Genomic DNA, 15,694 nt, shown 5'->3' with positions numbered 1-15,694 from the left:
ATATATATATATATATATATATATATATATATATATATATATATATATATATATATATATATATATATATATATATATACATATACAATGTACATATACCTACTGTACAAATATCCATATACACTTTTTGCACATGCACATACATATACACACACACACATATATATATATATATATATATATATATATATATATATATATATATATATATATATATATATATATATATATATATATGTAAATAAATGTATATACTCGTATATATGTGTGTGTGTGTGTGTGTGTGTAGGTGGTCCCGTATCCTTCAATTTGTCACGGAATTCGTGGCTAAGACCCAAAATCCCTCCGTTCAGGATCACAGATGTTTATCCTGTCCTGTCAGGGCACTACTTAGTTATCTAAAATGACTCGTCACCTCAGGTAGGGGTGTCGAAGACTTTTTTTAGCACGGGTCGGAACAAGAAGGAAGTGTCCAAGAATACCGTCTCATTTGGATTCATGAAGTTATTCAGCATGCTTACAGTTCTTCATCACGCCAGATACTAATACAGTGCATGCAAGAGCAAATGATATTAGGGGTTTAGGACCATCTTTCGCTTTCTAAAAGAACTCGTCTATTCATGGGGTGTTGAAGGCTGGTACTTGGCTTCGTCATACCACCTTCATCTTTCTATCTACAGGACGTTGTCCACAGGTCTTTGGACAGTTTCTCCTTGGGTCCGGTGGTGGCTGCTCACTTGGTGAGCTACACAACGGGAAAGATTGTGCCTTAGCTAAGATGATGGGGTGACAGTAAGAATGAAAGAGATGACTGGTTTTTTGTCCGTTTCATTCCCTCCCTCCGTTCTTCTCTACCGGCGGGCAGTAAGAAGACTGATCCATCATATGCTGGAACTGGTTAGATACAAGTGAGTGAGTGCCTTTCTGTTTGAATATATTTTAGTTCATACACGGATATATTAAAACAGAAGAGGTCCTTCCTCTCTCTGACAAGGGGAGAGAGGAATGATAACAAACAGCATTGGTGGCTAACGTAGGTTTTTGTCTTACAGATAGGCTATAGTTCTTCAACGTCTTCGTATACAGCGCTCCTCTCACGGTATATCAGCCCAGGAGTCTCACTGTCTGATAACCCTTATCTCACAGATCAGAGGCTTTTGACGCCTTTATTTAACCCTTTTTAAACAGGAAGTGGACCCAGGTGTGCTGAACCTCCAGCCAGTTCAATACTTTCTTTCCTCCCACCAAAATTGAGTGTATCGTTATGTTAAGACCCTGGTTTGTTCCTCATATGAACAAATAAAAATTTTTTCTATTCAGTTTGTATTTTTCATGGGTAACAAACCTGCGGTTTTGACATATACTGCCCACCTCATACCTCCCCTCACTTGGTTACGTGGGCTGGAAGAAACTGAATGCGTAACGGCATTCTGGGTGAGGGAAGGTCGGCAGATGCCTCCTCTCTCGCCCCATTGGCTGAATCCCGTTGCCACGAATTCCTTGTATTAAAATTTATATATGCTCTTTACCGGTTTCCAGCTGGCGCTTGAAGAATTTATCCTTAGGTTAAGACCGCAGGTTTCTTTGCTATGAAAAATAAAAATTGAATAACAAGTTTGTCACATAAGTATACTGTACATGTAGCAGCCTCAGCTATTCTACCCCACAAACACTGGCCTAACATTGCAGTTTATTTAGGTAGTCCTATGCACGCAGACGTGTGACCCAATAACCAACAAAAATAAAGATTAAAAACATTTCAGGTTCGATGTTTGCTGAGCACTCGAGATCAGCTGCAGGATTTGGCCAGATAACAAGATAAGCCAGAACTTTTGGAACTGTCCCACTTTGCTTTTTAGTCTGGACACATTTACCCGAAATCAAATGCCGGAACCGGAATAATCTGGGTTGCATTCCCACCGGGTAATATGATATATGATTCAGTGGGGGAGAGCACTGCAACATTGCGCATTTTCCAAATTGAATCCCACTGGCAAAACACACTGAAATAAAAAGCATGTTTATATGAGTAGGTCTATAATGTAGTCATTTAAATGTTAAGTAAAATGCCACACCTACACACACACACACACACATATATATATATATATATATATATATATATATATATTATTTATATATATATATATATATATATATATATATATATATATATATATATATATATATATATGTGTGTGTGTGTGTGTGTGTGTGTGTGTGTGTGTGTGTGTGTGTGTGTGTATGTGTGTGATTAACGTAAAATTTTTAAAAAGAATAGATTTAAATGAGTTACTGTTTTTGTTATCCTTGTTGCGATATCTTTCAATGGAAGGTTTTATTCCTTGGTTGGTTTACAGTTGAGAGAGTTGACTTCATTCCTGGAATGAAGAAGAAATGAAAGAGAGAGAGAGAGAGAGAGAGAGAGAGAGAGAGAGAGAGAGAGAGAGAGAGAGAGAGAGAGAGAGAGAGAGAGAGAACCTTCATTCTCTGATAAGAATCGTTCTAGATTGAGCCAGCCTTGTGCTTTTGGCCAAGAGCAGCCCGCACACCGCTTAGCAGTTCAGTATTCACATTCTCCTACAGAAATTATGCAGCAACGCAGTTTAGCCTTGGACTCATGATGAGAGAGAGAGAGAGAGAGAGAGAGAGAGAGAGAGAGAGAGAGAGAGAGAGAGAGAACCACTGGAGGAGCTTCACACAATAGTCTCGGTCCATAGCTTTTGTCTTTCGAGGCAAGGCTTGCTTTTCAGATCTTGCTCTCAGGTGCCCTACTAGAGCATTTGCTGCTGCCTTCTGACTGGGAGGCGTGGCACTTTTGGCATTGTTTTGCATTGTGGGTTGGGGCCTCTGATGGTTACTTTTTGAGAGGACGTCCTACTACTTTTTCAGTGCTCTATTTAAATTGTTACTTTTCTGCACTTCCAGTTTATTATTATATATTTCTGGTAAGACTCAGCTAGGTCAGTGTCGTGAACGGGAGTGTGGCCAGCGTGCCGGGAAGACTCGCCAGGGTTATTTTGATAGCTTCTCATTTGGACGGAATATTGTCATTGTTTGTGAATAGCTTTAAGTCATAATTTCTGTGATCTTTTCTTGTTTTATCCGTCTTCAAATTCCTGCGGTTGAACTACGCTGTTTACAGCACTGTTTTTAACTGTTCGCTCTGAGAAGTGTTTACTTCAGGCGCGCTCTTCTGTAGCCTTCGAATTAGGAAGAAGCAGTGACCAGCGCACATATAATATAATATTCAGGTTTTTGAAGCGAAGCTAAGACTGTAATGATTTCTGGAAACGGTATAAACATTCGGTAGTTTTGTTTACAAGAGCGTTCATAACGCAAAATTTGGTGACTCCCAGGATTACAGTTGTTGTTAAGATCCAAGAGTTTACCTAGTTTAAATGGTTTGTTGGGCATTCAGAATTGTTGTTTTCTCTCCTTTCTTCTTTTAGTACTCTTTATAAAGATGGGTTCCTTGATTGACAGTGATAGCGGGGTAGCAAAATTATGAGAACAGGAAGACTGGAAAGAGAAGGCTGAAGATTTGAAAAGGAACAGGTAGTATTAGTAGCAGAGTATTTACATTCCCTATGCCTGCAAGCATTGTAAAAGATAGGTTGTTGGTGTAGCTACTTCAAACTGCGCGGGAATATAAGTCCTGATCAGAAAAACAAACGTACTAGCGAACTGGGACTACAGTTAATCAAAGAAAAAAGTAGGTTGGAAGAGTTAGAAATTGAGAGAGTTCGCTTACAGACGGGGAGGAGAAGAGAGAGGGTCGAGGGAGAGAAGAAGAGACGGTATGTGTCAGTTGCTTAGTAAGTTAGTCAGTTGCCATTCTGAAATTTATAATACATTAAAATTAGTCCCAGTATTTGAGGAAACTAATATCGTAGATTTTTATTTCTCCTTCGGAGGAAATAACTAGGAAGTTACTAGGGCCAGTAGAGTGTCGGACAACTTTTATCCAGTATCGTGTGAGGGTAAGGCTCAAGATGCATGCAACTATCTGCTAGTTGCTTTTCGCCTGTTAAAATGAGCCACTCTTCATTTTTACATGTCCACAGGTAAAGTCTGAACGAACTCGGGAAGACTGAAATAATGGCAGGAACTGTCGGTGTCAGAGGGAAAAAATGTAGTAACAGCTTTTGTTTTTTACTACAGAACTTTGACTTTAAAAATAGGAAAATGATAGAGTTGCAAAAATTTTAAATGATAGTAACTCCAAAATTCATACTGTAATTTATAAATCATGGATGAACCATTTATGTATAAAACTTCCTCAATATCAGCAGCTTCATACTCGTAAACCCAAGGTTCATCAGGATATTAAATTATTTAACCTTCAGTTTACCTATGATAACTTTTTACCATTACTTACAAATCTATCCACTTTTCTCATCTTTGACTTCTTTTACCACATTTGCTGTGCAAGCAGGTACTCTTTCCGCCTTCGATTTTCCCCCACATATTCAACATTAGGAATTTTCCCCAATAAAAAAACATGGCTCGATAATCTCTTCATGCATTCCGTTTTTGCCTCTCAAAACATTCCGTTTCCTTGCGGTCTTTTGCACATACCATTTGCTCTACTCGTTCTGTGATTAGCCTGTTCTTTAATCCTACTACCAGAGGCTGGTAGTAAGCATTTACTCGCAGTTACATACACAAACTGAATGTATCTATTGTCCCACCATCCCCATCAACATCCAGTGTTCCGTCTTATGGGTTTCCGTTTCACCCTCCTAACTTTACTTTTAATCACTTTTCCTGTCAACTTTCAACACTTGCAAACATTTTCAAAGTTTTTCACAAGTTTATGCAGTTTCCTTTTAGTATCTGAAACTTTGACTACACTCGGTGTAACTTTAGACTCACATCTTACATTTGAGACTCATCTAATAACAATATTAGCAAATGCTGCACGGAAGTTGGTATTATACGTGAGGCCTCCTGCATTTATAACAATGATAAATTCAACGCAACTTGTTTTAGGTCATTTGTCCTTCCTTTACTAGAATACTGTTCTCCGGTGTGGATGTTTTGATAAGTTGTATTTTAACAGAGAATTTTGCTCTCACAATTGATGCCTGCCGAGAGCGACCAAATTTGCTGAACAGTCGCACCGATTGCCATAGATTTTCCTAGGTGTGGAACTTCTCAGTTCCGGAGGTCCTTTATTCCTCACACCATTGGGCTGTGGGACAGTCTCCCTGAGGATGTTGTGCAGTTAGAACCTCAAAGCTTCAAGCGAAGATGCAATGCATTACTACCCTACAACAATTCTCCTTGTATTCTGATAATTTATTTATATTTTTATCTATTTATTTATTGGATTTTAATTCATCTTTTTCTTCTAATAACCGATCTTTTCTTTCTGTATTTCCTATTATTTTGTGTAACTTCTTTCAAATGAACACCAAATTCTTTGGAAGCTTGATTTTCAAGTCAATGGCCCCTGTAGATCTTCTTACATATGAATAGGAGTTTATCTTCTGAATAATAATAATAATAATAATAATAATAATAATAATAATAATAATAATAATAATAATAATAATAATAATAATACTTAAAAAAAACTCTTTCGATTTCCTACCCCGAATGAAATCAGAGTAACTTCGAAAGCAGAATTATATATGAGAATAATGATTTGGGTTTGAAATAAAAGACGAGAACTTTTAGATAAAAAATGCCGTCCTCTTTCCTTGCTCCGGGCCTTGATTTCTTGCCTCGGCATTTTCATCATAAGCCAATGAGGGAAAGATGAGGTTCCAAGCAGAGGAAAATTTCAGCAATATTTAAGAGCGAGAGCATTTCCTGGAATTCTTCCAGATTGCTGTTTTTGATCACACACAGCTTTCTCAAGTAGGAGAGAGAGAATATAATCATTCAGTCTTTTTTATAGTGTTTTCGCGTTTCTGCACTCCATAAATTTTTGCGTCTGGATCTGGTTTATTTGCATAGTGGCATCAGAGGCCGAAGTTCAGGAGGGACTTTTGGGGGTGGGTGAGGCCTCTGTTTCTCGCTCCTCATGTCGGCGTTTCATGTACGAGGAGTAATTTTTTGTGTGCCTCTCTCTCTCTCTCTCTCTCTCTCTCTCTCTCTCTCTCTCTCTCTCTCTCTCTCTCTCTCTGGCTGTACCCCTTTTCCTCCGACTCGAAGAGGTCTCGTGGCGTTTGCTCACCATCCATTTGGGTGGGCGTTTAGAAATTCCAATTCCAATCATGGCTATGTTGCGATGTAAATTTTGGAGCTATTTTCGAGATTGTCACTGCTATGCGAAGTCTCACCCCAAATAATAATAATATTATTAAGTATATATTTTCTTATGTCAGTTAGTAAGCTTACCCATACAGGCAAAATATGACGATTGTCCCAGCGGGAGTCACTCCTGAATACATCAGCTGGGGATAATCTCTTGTTCACTCTGAGCATTCGACCTGAGGTCTCGCCGCAGCTCTTTCCACTTGGACGTTGACGCTTCGCTTCAACAGTTCAGATCAGTCGAATGTTTTGTTCAACACGACCATCAAAAATCCTCCCAGTTTCCCATAGAATTTCTGTTCCTATCGATAAAATATTTAGACTCGAAGTGTATAAAAAGATGAAAGCAGTGCATGTGCCTAGCGGTTTCATTGAACGGGAAGCCATATCTTGTTCGTTTGTTTGTTTGCGCTCTCTGTTTTCAAATTTCCGTAAGAGGGTTAAGGTGCTTCCATGACATAGGTGTCGCTTGGCGACTTTCATTGTACCATTTAAGATTATTTCTAAGCCATGGCGTGTTGTCTCAGAACTCCTTTGGCGAAAACTGTCGAAATATTTCATGGTCAGAGTCTGAAGAAGAAGAAGAAGAAGAGGAAGAGGATGTAGAAAAGGAAGAATTATTTCAATATTATTTTACATGTGGTCTCTCTCTCTCTCTCTCTCTCTCTCTCTCTCTCTCTCTCTCTCTCTCTCTCTCTCTCTCTCTCTCTGTGTGTGTGTGTGTGTGTGTGTGTGTGTCAAGCACACCTGTTCAACTGCGTTTCTCTCGCTGGGGTCTCTTAGCTGACTTGTGAGGTGCATTGGGAAGCTTGTAAGGTGGAATGGGAGACTTGTGAGGTGCATTGGGATGGGAGACTTGTGAGGTGCATTGGGAGACTTGGAAGATGCAATGGGAGACTTGTAAGGCGCAATTACTGACATGTAAGGCGCAATGGGAGAATTGTGAGGTGCAATGGGAAACTTGTGAGGTGCTTTGGAAGACTCGTGAGGTGCATTGGGATAATTGTGAGGTGGAATGGGAGACTTGTGAGGTGCATTGGGATACTTGTGAGGTGGAATGGGAGACTTGTGAGGTGGCTGGGAGACTTGTGAGGTGCGTTGGGAGAATTGTGAGGTGCATTGGGAGACTTGTAAGGTGCAGTGGGAGACTTGTGAGTTGCAATTACAGACTTGTAAGGGGCAATGAGAGAATTGTAAGGAGCAATGGGAGAATTGTGAGGTGCAATGGGAAACTTGTGAGGTGCTTTGGGAGACGTGAGGTGCATTGGGATACTTGTGAGTTGGAATGGGAGACTTGTGAGGTGCACTGGAAGACTTGTGAGGTGCACTGGGTGACTTGTGAGGTGCATTGGGATACTTGTGAGGTAGATTGGGGGACTTGTGAGGTGCATTGGAAGACTTGTGAGGTGCATTGGGGACTTGTGAGGTGCATTGGGAGACAGCCGAAAAAACGGAAGCCTCTCTTCAGTTGCCCTCAGGTTAAATATCTTAAGAAAGCTTTATTTGAATTTTATTCTGAATAACCGGTTACATTGCGACTGACTTTAAACTTTTAAATAATTTGACCAGTCCGGACACTGAAGCGTGGAAACAAAGTATTAGTTTTACATCCCATGCAGACTGAAGTTCAGAAATTTCACGCAAAGATGATGTCGCCAGTTCACGTGATGTATTCGTCATTCTGTAATGGAAATTCAACTTAAAGCAACGAGAAGATATCAAAATGAAAACCTTGTGTGTCAAGTGCATTACAAAATTTTGAGAAGATGGGAAATTTTTTCATAAAAATGTTTTTGATACCATTTATTTTTGTTAATTATTTACGATTAATTGGTGCCTTAAAGGGCCGTTATGTGAAATTACGAAGTGGAAAATAAAAAAAGAGGAAAAACATTTTGTCGTTAATGGAATGCAATATGGCAGAATTCTGTATTGTAGTTTAACTGGTTTTGTTGATTTTTATAAATTTCAAATTACTTGTAATGACGTCATTTGTATCGAGAAAATTTGTTCAATTATTCATTGCACTCAAAAACCGATTATTCAATATTTCTTTCTATTGTTTTTATATAAACATCAAATTTGACTTTGTATGTAAAGCTCATAGTAAAATTAATGATTAAGATTAAATCGATTTCAAAAAACATAAACATGATATTTCAGTCACTGCTTTGAAAGGGAGGCTCATAGAAAACGACTCTTATGGGTCTTGTGTTTTCATCGTCCTGCTAAGTACAATCTTCACTGTCAGTCACTATTTAAACATCGAAATTGAACTTTATCTGAAAGTTGTATAGAGAACGCGTATTTCCCTGAAACGACCAGATTTATAATGAATATGTATTTCAGAAAATATGGCTGCTACAATTTTAAAGGACACATATATGCATTTCATAGCTTCAATGCTTTAAGATGTTATGGAAGAATTTTTGGAGTCAGATGGAACTAGGTCGAGAGACTCGAGGTAAAATCTTTGTGTTCAGCAAATAGTTTGATTCCTCAGCAATATTGCCGGTCAGGTGATCTTCCGAAGTGTTATGTATATTCGTGAGTACGTGCGTTAATTTGATCTAGATTATGCCAAAATCTGCCTAAAGTGAGTTTGATCGTTCATTAACGTGATAGAACTGCAGTTGTCTAGACGTAGCTTTGGAGAGGATCCAGGCTTTGAATTGGCAGATAAGGTAGAGTTTGAAATCTCTGTTTTTATGGGAGGAAATTGAACTTGTGATTTTTTACTATGATTTTCTAATCATTATGAACTTTTGAACTGGTGTGGGAGATTTAACCTGTTAAACGTCCTCCCCGGATGAGCTCGCCGCTTCTTGCCGTCACGCTTTATCTTGCAATTAGCGGTCATATCACTGATGATAGTTTTTCAAAGTTAATATTGATTTTTATGCTTATAATTCGTACTATAGTTAAGAGTAGGAATTTTATTAAATGATAGGATAAAAACTATTACTACTACTATTATTTTATTGCATAAGACTACAAAATACTGAATGAAAAGTGTTGTACATACATGCACTATTATTCTTTTTGTATGCCAATCTCTAAAGCAGGGCTACACACAATCCATCTATGTACTCGTGATTGTGGAGACAAATGTTCTACATTCTCATCTAGAAACTGATTTGCAAATCTGTTTGTTTCTTTCACGAGGTAATCAATGATTTCATTATCAAATTATTTCTCAAAAATTCTAATGGATTCTCTTTATCCTCAACTGAAAATTTCACGCCAGGATCAGCAACAAAAGTAAAGGGATATCTCTCTCTCTCTCTCTCTCGGAGTCCAGTCACTCGGCAATGAGAAGTCATCTTCACTTCTGCTATTGGAAGCAAAGTTTGTTTCTTCAATATCCTCATCATGGAGGATTCAGAACTAGAGCTCTCATCATCAAATATGTCTTCAGTATCAGACACCTCATCTAGGATTTGATTTATCTCACCTGAAGACATACGGCTCCTCTTTGTGACATTCACTGAGAACGACGTCAAAGCCGTGTTGTCTCTGAAAACGCCCGAAGCGTACTGAAAAAAAATAGTCATCTAGGCATCAAGCGACCAACTGAAAGGAGTTGCCAGGGAGGAAATAAGTCATCAATTACAGCTTACGTGTTCTGAGAGTGTTACCAAATGATGTTTCAACATTTTCCATACAAGTAAACGTATTATTACGGTGCTGACAGCTTGAAAAAGCAGAGTTAAAGTCTTGAACGTAATATCCCACGTTGAAGAAGCGCTACCGAGTAGATCGCAGTAAACGTATTATTACGTGGGTGACGCTTAACAGGTTAATATGAATATTCATACCTCTTTTATATTATTGTTTTGTCATGTTACGTTTGCCATATCTTGGCTATGCATTTTACACTTTCCATTATTGTGTTTTGCATTTCATGTATTTTTGGAGTTTTCTATCATGTTTAATTCTTCCGACAGATGTCTGTGGACAGAGTGGACAGTGTGGACTGGTTCGAATAACATGTGGTAGACTGTTTTTTTGACATAACTTTAGTTATTGATTTGGGGAGTATGTGAGTTTGGATATTTTTCAGGCTATTAGCCATAGTGAGACTTCTTTAATCAGAATTGTTTTGCATTTCAGAGTTTAGTTATCTAACTCGATATTTCATTTATTATGCATTTTAATCTTTGCTTTGTTTTATTCATTTCTTGTTGGGTTATTTGAATAATAAACTTATTTTTGTAGAAACTATTGCGTTTCTTTAAATAGTCCATTTAGTTGCTTTGGTGAGAATGAGTGAGATTCGGGTGGGTGAACTTCGGAAATCGATGAGAGAGAGAGAGAGAGGCGATACACGGTGAGAGAGAGAGAGAGGGAGAGAGAGAGAGGGGAGAAAAATGGATGTAAATGTTATCGTGAGCGAACCGTCATACGCCTCTTTTTCCTGAAGAAAGATCGTAGTGCACGTTACATACACTTTCAAAAAAGTGTTAATTCTGTGTCCTTGTTACAGAATTAAATGGTGGCAGCAGTGTCTCTGATTTTAAATGGTGGCAGCATGATTTTAATGTCTTTAATGATGGCGAAAGAGGGAGATTGCTAATAGACTAATTGGTAACGTTGATGTCCAAGGCATAGCCGACCTCACCTAAGGCGACGAGTCAGTGTTGAATGACTGAGTGGGTCGTGATTACGTGTGAAATACGGGGAATCTTTTTTTTTTCCGTTTCTATTCGAGTACTGGGAGTGGGGAGTTGTGAAATAGATCTGGATGATCTCTAGAGCAATTTTGGGGTTAACAAAATACCCAAATAAGTGTGAATAGTAGCGATTGTGAGTTAATTACGCAAAGTGATGATTCAACAAGAAACGCGCTGGGCGTTGTTTGCTACGTCTTCGAGTGGGTGACGTCACAGGCTGCACACAGCTCTGTTTTCTGTTAGAAGTAGAGAGATAGGTACTCCGTTTTCTGTTTCAAAATTGGTAAGTACCCCATTCTCGTAAGTTGCGTAGAACTCCGTTTTCTGTTCTTCTTTTAGAGGGGGTAACTTGTGCCTTTCTCTAGTGTTCTTTTTGGTTTCTTTTTTTATGTTGTTACGCTCAGGGCGGGTGATTACTCACAAAATGCCGGACGATGCAGCAAGCACATCCCAATCAGTTGTGGTGCATAAAGTGACGAGCGTTAGTGCGGGAATTAGTAATTTTAAAGGGTTAGTTGACGGGAAGCCAACCCAAAATATAGAAACTTTCATTGAGTCAGTGAACAATTATCTGAATTCCAAGAAAATTACAAATGGCGCTGAAGCTTTAACAGAGGCTAAGTCATTTCTGGATTTAGATAAAGGAGATATTGGGAAACGAGCACGCAGTTTCGGGTTCAGAAGGTGTAAAACTTGGAATGAACTGCAGAAATTTCTACGAGCTACTTATGGCGGAGTTCAACGTGAATGCGCAGTTCGGAATTTGCGAGAGTTTCTCAAAATAAAGAAAGGCAATGATTCACTAGTCACATACAGTGCGAATTTATTTGATGCAGTAGTTGAATTAAAGAAATCTATAACAGGTTCTCCATGGGTAACTGGAAATAATATCTCCTTAGATAATTTTGAAAGATTGTTACACTTTGCTTGCCTTTTAACGTCGGTCCCAGATGTAATTGTAGATAGTTTTGATAAGAGAATTGATCAGGATACAGACGAATCCTTTTGTTTGCAGATTAACAAAAATCTAGCAAAATGCCCGACACTGGGCAGTAGTTTTGTACAGGGAGGTGCAAAGATGTCAGCTGCGGTTTCCAAACCACAGAATAATGATAGTCGCTCGCATTCGGAAAATGATGCAACAGGGAAGACGTGCACGAGTAGAATCGAAGAAAATTCCAGAGAGATCAGTCACAACGATACGTTGTTTTAATTGTGATAAAATAGGCCATAGTAAATCAAATTGCAGAGTGAGATATTGTTCCAGTTTGCAAATCTTCAGATCATGGATGGAGATTTTGCCCAGCCACAAAGAGTAGAGATTATTCAGGAAGTCCCGGGAGGTTTTTCTAGATATGACAGGAGAATCCCACATGATGCAAGTTCTAGATACACAAAGGAACAGCAGAATTTTCACAAGATAAGTTCGAAAACGGACACAGGATAATGACTAATCAGGTCGTAGAGTTACTAGAACCTAGGCCGATTGTACGTGGATTCTCTAATGGCAATGAAATTCATATTTTCATTGATCCTGGTAGCTCAGTTAACTTAGTAAATGCTGACCTTTTTCACTCGAGGTTTCCAGAGTGCAAATTAGTCCCTTCTAGTGAGACAGTGTGTGATGTACAAGCGAGGAAACTGAATATTTTAGGTTCGTCATTTCTTACGCTTTGTATCGGCGGAAAGACAATAGTAGAATCATTTTTGGTCATAGAAGGATTAGCCTTAGGTGAAATGGTTTTGCTAGGACACCCTTCTTGTATGCAACATAACATCAACATTCTTACGGGAGTTCAGGGGATTACAATAGGTGAGTCAGGTTGTTTTGTTCCATATATACACAGAAAAAAACTTGTGAAACTTAAGACACAGTCTGAGACATGTGTAACACAGTCATTAGAGAGTGAAGATATTCCGCAGAGATCTTTCAAAGGATTTTTGTTGGAAGATGTTGAATTGCAACCGCGAGTTCCTACATTAGTTAAAGTGTCGCTGAAAGAGAAAAAGTTTCCTTCTCAAGTGTGCGTTGTTGAGGGAACCGAGAAATTCAAAGACGTTGTGAGTACGGTGTCAGTGAATGAAATTTCAGTCGCAGGCGTGACTTCAGTAGAATTAGTTAGCTATCAAGACTCAGTGAAAAAATATCACAAGGGTACTTATGTAATTGATTTTGAAGAGTTTAAGGAAGAGCATAAATTAGTGAGTTTTTGTGGAGACGGGGAATATGTTTCCTAACGAGGAGCAACAGTTCGAGTCAGGTTCTACAGGAACATTTGGCTAAAGTTGATTATCCTGAGTATTCAGATAAAGTAGAGAAAGTGTTGAAAGAATATCTAGATATCATTGCTTTGAAGGAGATAAATTAGGAGTTACAGATGTTTTAGAACATTCAATCCGCCTAGAAAAAGGTACAAATCCCATATATATTCCAGCATATCGAATTCCTTTTAAGATCAGAGAAGAAGTAGAAAAAGAAGTTCAGAGGTGGGAGTCGGAAGGCATTATCAGACCGTCCAATTCTCCGTTTAATTTTCCTTTGCTTGCAGTTCCTAAGAAAGATGGTAGTATCAGAGTTTGTGTAGATTTTCGTAAATTGAATGAAAAAACATGCCCAGATAGATATCCAGTAGCTTGTTTGCCTGATTTGTTTGTTGAGATCGGTGGCAAGAATATATATTCATCTATAGATCTGATGCAAGGGTTTTACAGGTTCCCCTTTGTGAGTAGCCGTAAATATACAGCATTTTCGGTACCAAAGGGACATTACGAGTTTAATAGGATGCCTTTTTGGATTACAAGGGTCCCCAATAACATTTACTAGACTGGTTAACACAGTACTTCATGGCTCGTTAGGAAAGTCGGTGTTTGTGTACATGGATGACATTCTCATATGCACAGATACAATTGAAGAACATCTAAAGGTGTTAAAGAAGTCCTCAAGCGATTACGGTTCGCTGGGTTAAAGGTCAAATTGGCCAAATGTGAGTTTCTGAAGAGAAAAAATTGTCTATTTAGGACATGTTATCTCTAAAGAGGGAGTTAGAGTGAATGATGAGAAAGTTAAAGCCATTGTGAATTTTCCAGTTCCCAAAACCAGGAAACAGATTCGTTCGTTCCTAGGTATGTCGGGTTTCTTTCGCCGTTTTGTGCGGAATTTTTCTACAATAGCGTCTCCATTGACAGATTTGTTACGAGAAGACGTTAAGTTTGTTTGGGGTGATAGTCAACAATTAGCTTTTGAGAAGCTTAAGAACGCTTTGGTGAACCCACCAGTTTTGAAGTTTCAGATTTTAGTCAACCGTTCACCTTAGTGACTGATGCGAGTCAGGAAGGTATAGGTGCGTGTTTGATGCAGAAATTTGAAGGAAATTACACCCAATTGGTTTTTATAGCAGAAAGTTCAAAATGCGTGGTAGTAACGAAAGGCTGATGTCAGTTGTGGACAAGGAGGCTTTCGCAGTCGTCTCTAGCCTTGTTCATTTTAAGATGTTGTTGTTGGGAAATAAAGTTGAGATTTTTACAGATCATCAACCGTTGTTAGAGCTTTTAATAAGCCAAATTTGTCGCCCAAGAGAGCACGTTGGTTCCTAACATTGAGAGATTTTGATGCAAACCTCAAATACATTGAAGGTAAGCATAATGTAGTTGCAGATGCATTGAGCAGATATTTTCCGGTCGAGGATGAGGAAATACACACCGAATCCTGTGTGGGTGAAAAGAGTAAATATTTGGTGTCTAATGTCTCTGATATTAGTAGTTCTGAGAGATCGCATGTAGAGGACATATACGTTCCTGTCAGTACCATGAAACCTTTTCTTAGCTTTGTTATTAGACCTTTTCCAAGCGCTTTTGGAGACTCAGTAGTAATGTGGGATGGAGTAGAGACCATGTTCATTTTGGGAGATCAGTATCAAGGATCGGGAGTTGATTATAAGACGAGTTGTACTTTAGTTAGAGAGAGGTGTGTGTGTGACAGTAGTATTTTTCAGTTGCGAGTTGTGTCTGTGGGTGGTTGTGAATTATCATTAGTTCATAGACAGACTCCGACAGAATGTAACTTTAGACAGTTCCTGCGAGATTACCACATCGAGTCCACCAGCACCCTTACTGCCATCTTTTGCAAGGAATGTGCAGTTACAATGATGTGCCAGAACAACAAGTCGACATCATTCGTTCTCCGAGGATCCAAACTGTTTGATTCATCCTGCAGAATCCTGTCTACGGAATTTCTCGTACTTAGCCGTGCTGTATTCAACAGTTCCGAGAAGATAATTATGCGTCATACGCATAACGAGCATTTGGTAGTGGCGGTACCTACAACCAAGGTGCCAATAACTGTTCCACCGTTGGAAGACGTTGACGATTCCGTGATGTTCCAGTATCAGGAATATATTATGCCGACAATTTTAATTGTCTTAATAGCTATTTTACTGATAATTCTTGTTGTGGGAGTAGTAAAGCTTATTCGTGTTTGTAAGATTACTCGTAAAGGCTCTAAGAACACAACACCAGTGACTTTGGAAGTGCGTCATGAGAGCAGTCCTTAAAGCTGCAGTGCAGTAGACATTGCTAATTGAGCATAGCTCTGTTTTGTTATGTTTTATACATATGCTTTTGTTTTAGTTTGCCGTTAAGGAGAGCGAGACGCTCTTATGTGGTGGCCGAGCTCTATTTCAGAAAATATGGCTGCTACAATTTTAAAGGACACATATATGCATTTCATAGCTTCAATGCTTTAAGATGTTATGGAA

At 38.8% G+C, this 15,694-nt stretch overlaps 1 protein-coding gene across 1 annotated transcript in view; it reads right to left on the bottom strand.

The window, feature by feature from the left end:
• Positions 1-674: 674 nt before the first annotated feature.
• The window catches only part of LOC136829943 (uncharacterized), a 32,713-nt gene continuing 17,693 nt past the window's right edge, over positions 675-15,694 (bottom strand). Inside the window, exons 2-5 of the mRNA XM_067089118.1 lie at positions 9,597-9,803; positions 7,015-7,665; positions 6,352-6,483; positions 675-773 (exon numbers count right to left, since the gene is read on the bottom strand). Of these exons, the coding sequence (XP_066945219.1) occupies positions 675-773; positions 6,352-6,483; positions 7,015-7,665; positions 9,597-9,803 (1,089 nt within the window). The remainder of the gene's footprint in view (positions 774-6,351; positions 6,484-7,014; positions 7,666-9,596; positions 9,804-15,694) is intronic.

Source organism: Macrobrachium rosenbergii, chromosome 45 (genome assembly GCF_040412425.1).
Source record: "Macrobrachium rosenbergii isolate ZJJX-2024 chromosome 45, ASM4041242v1, whole genome shotgun sequence".
In the NCBI taxonomy this organism is placed as follows: domain Eukaryota; kingdom Metazoa; phylum Arthropoda; class Malacostraca; order Decapoda; family Palaemonidae; genus Macrobrachium; species Macrobrachium rosenbergii.
The sequence above is the reverse complement of the archived record's forward strand: the minus strand, read 5'-3'. Positions and strand labels throughout refer to the sequence as shown.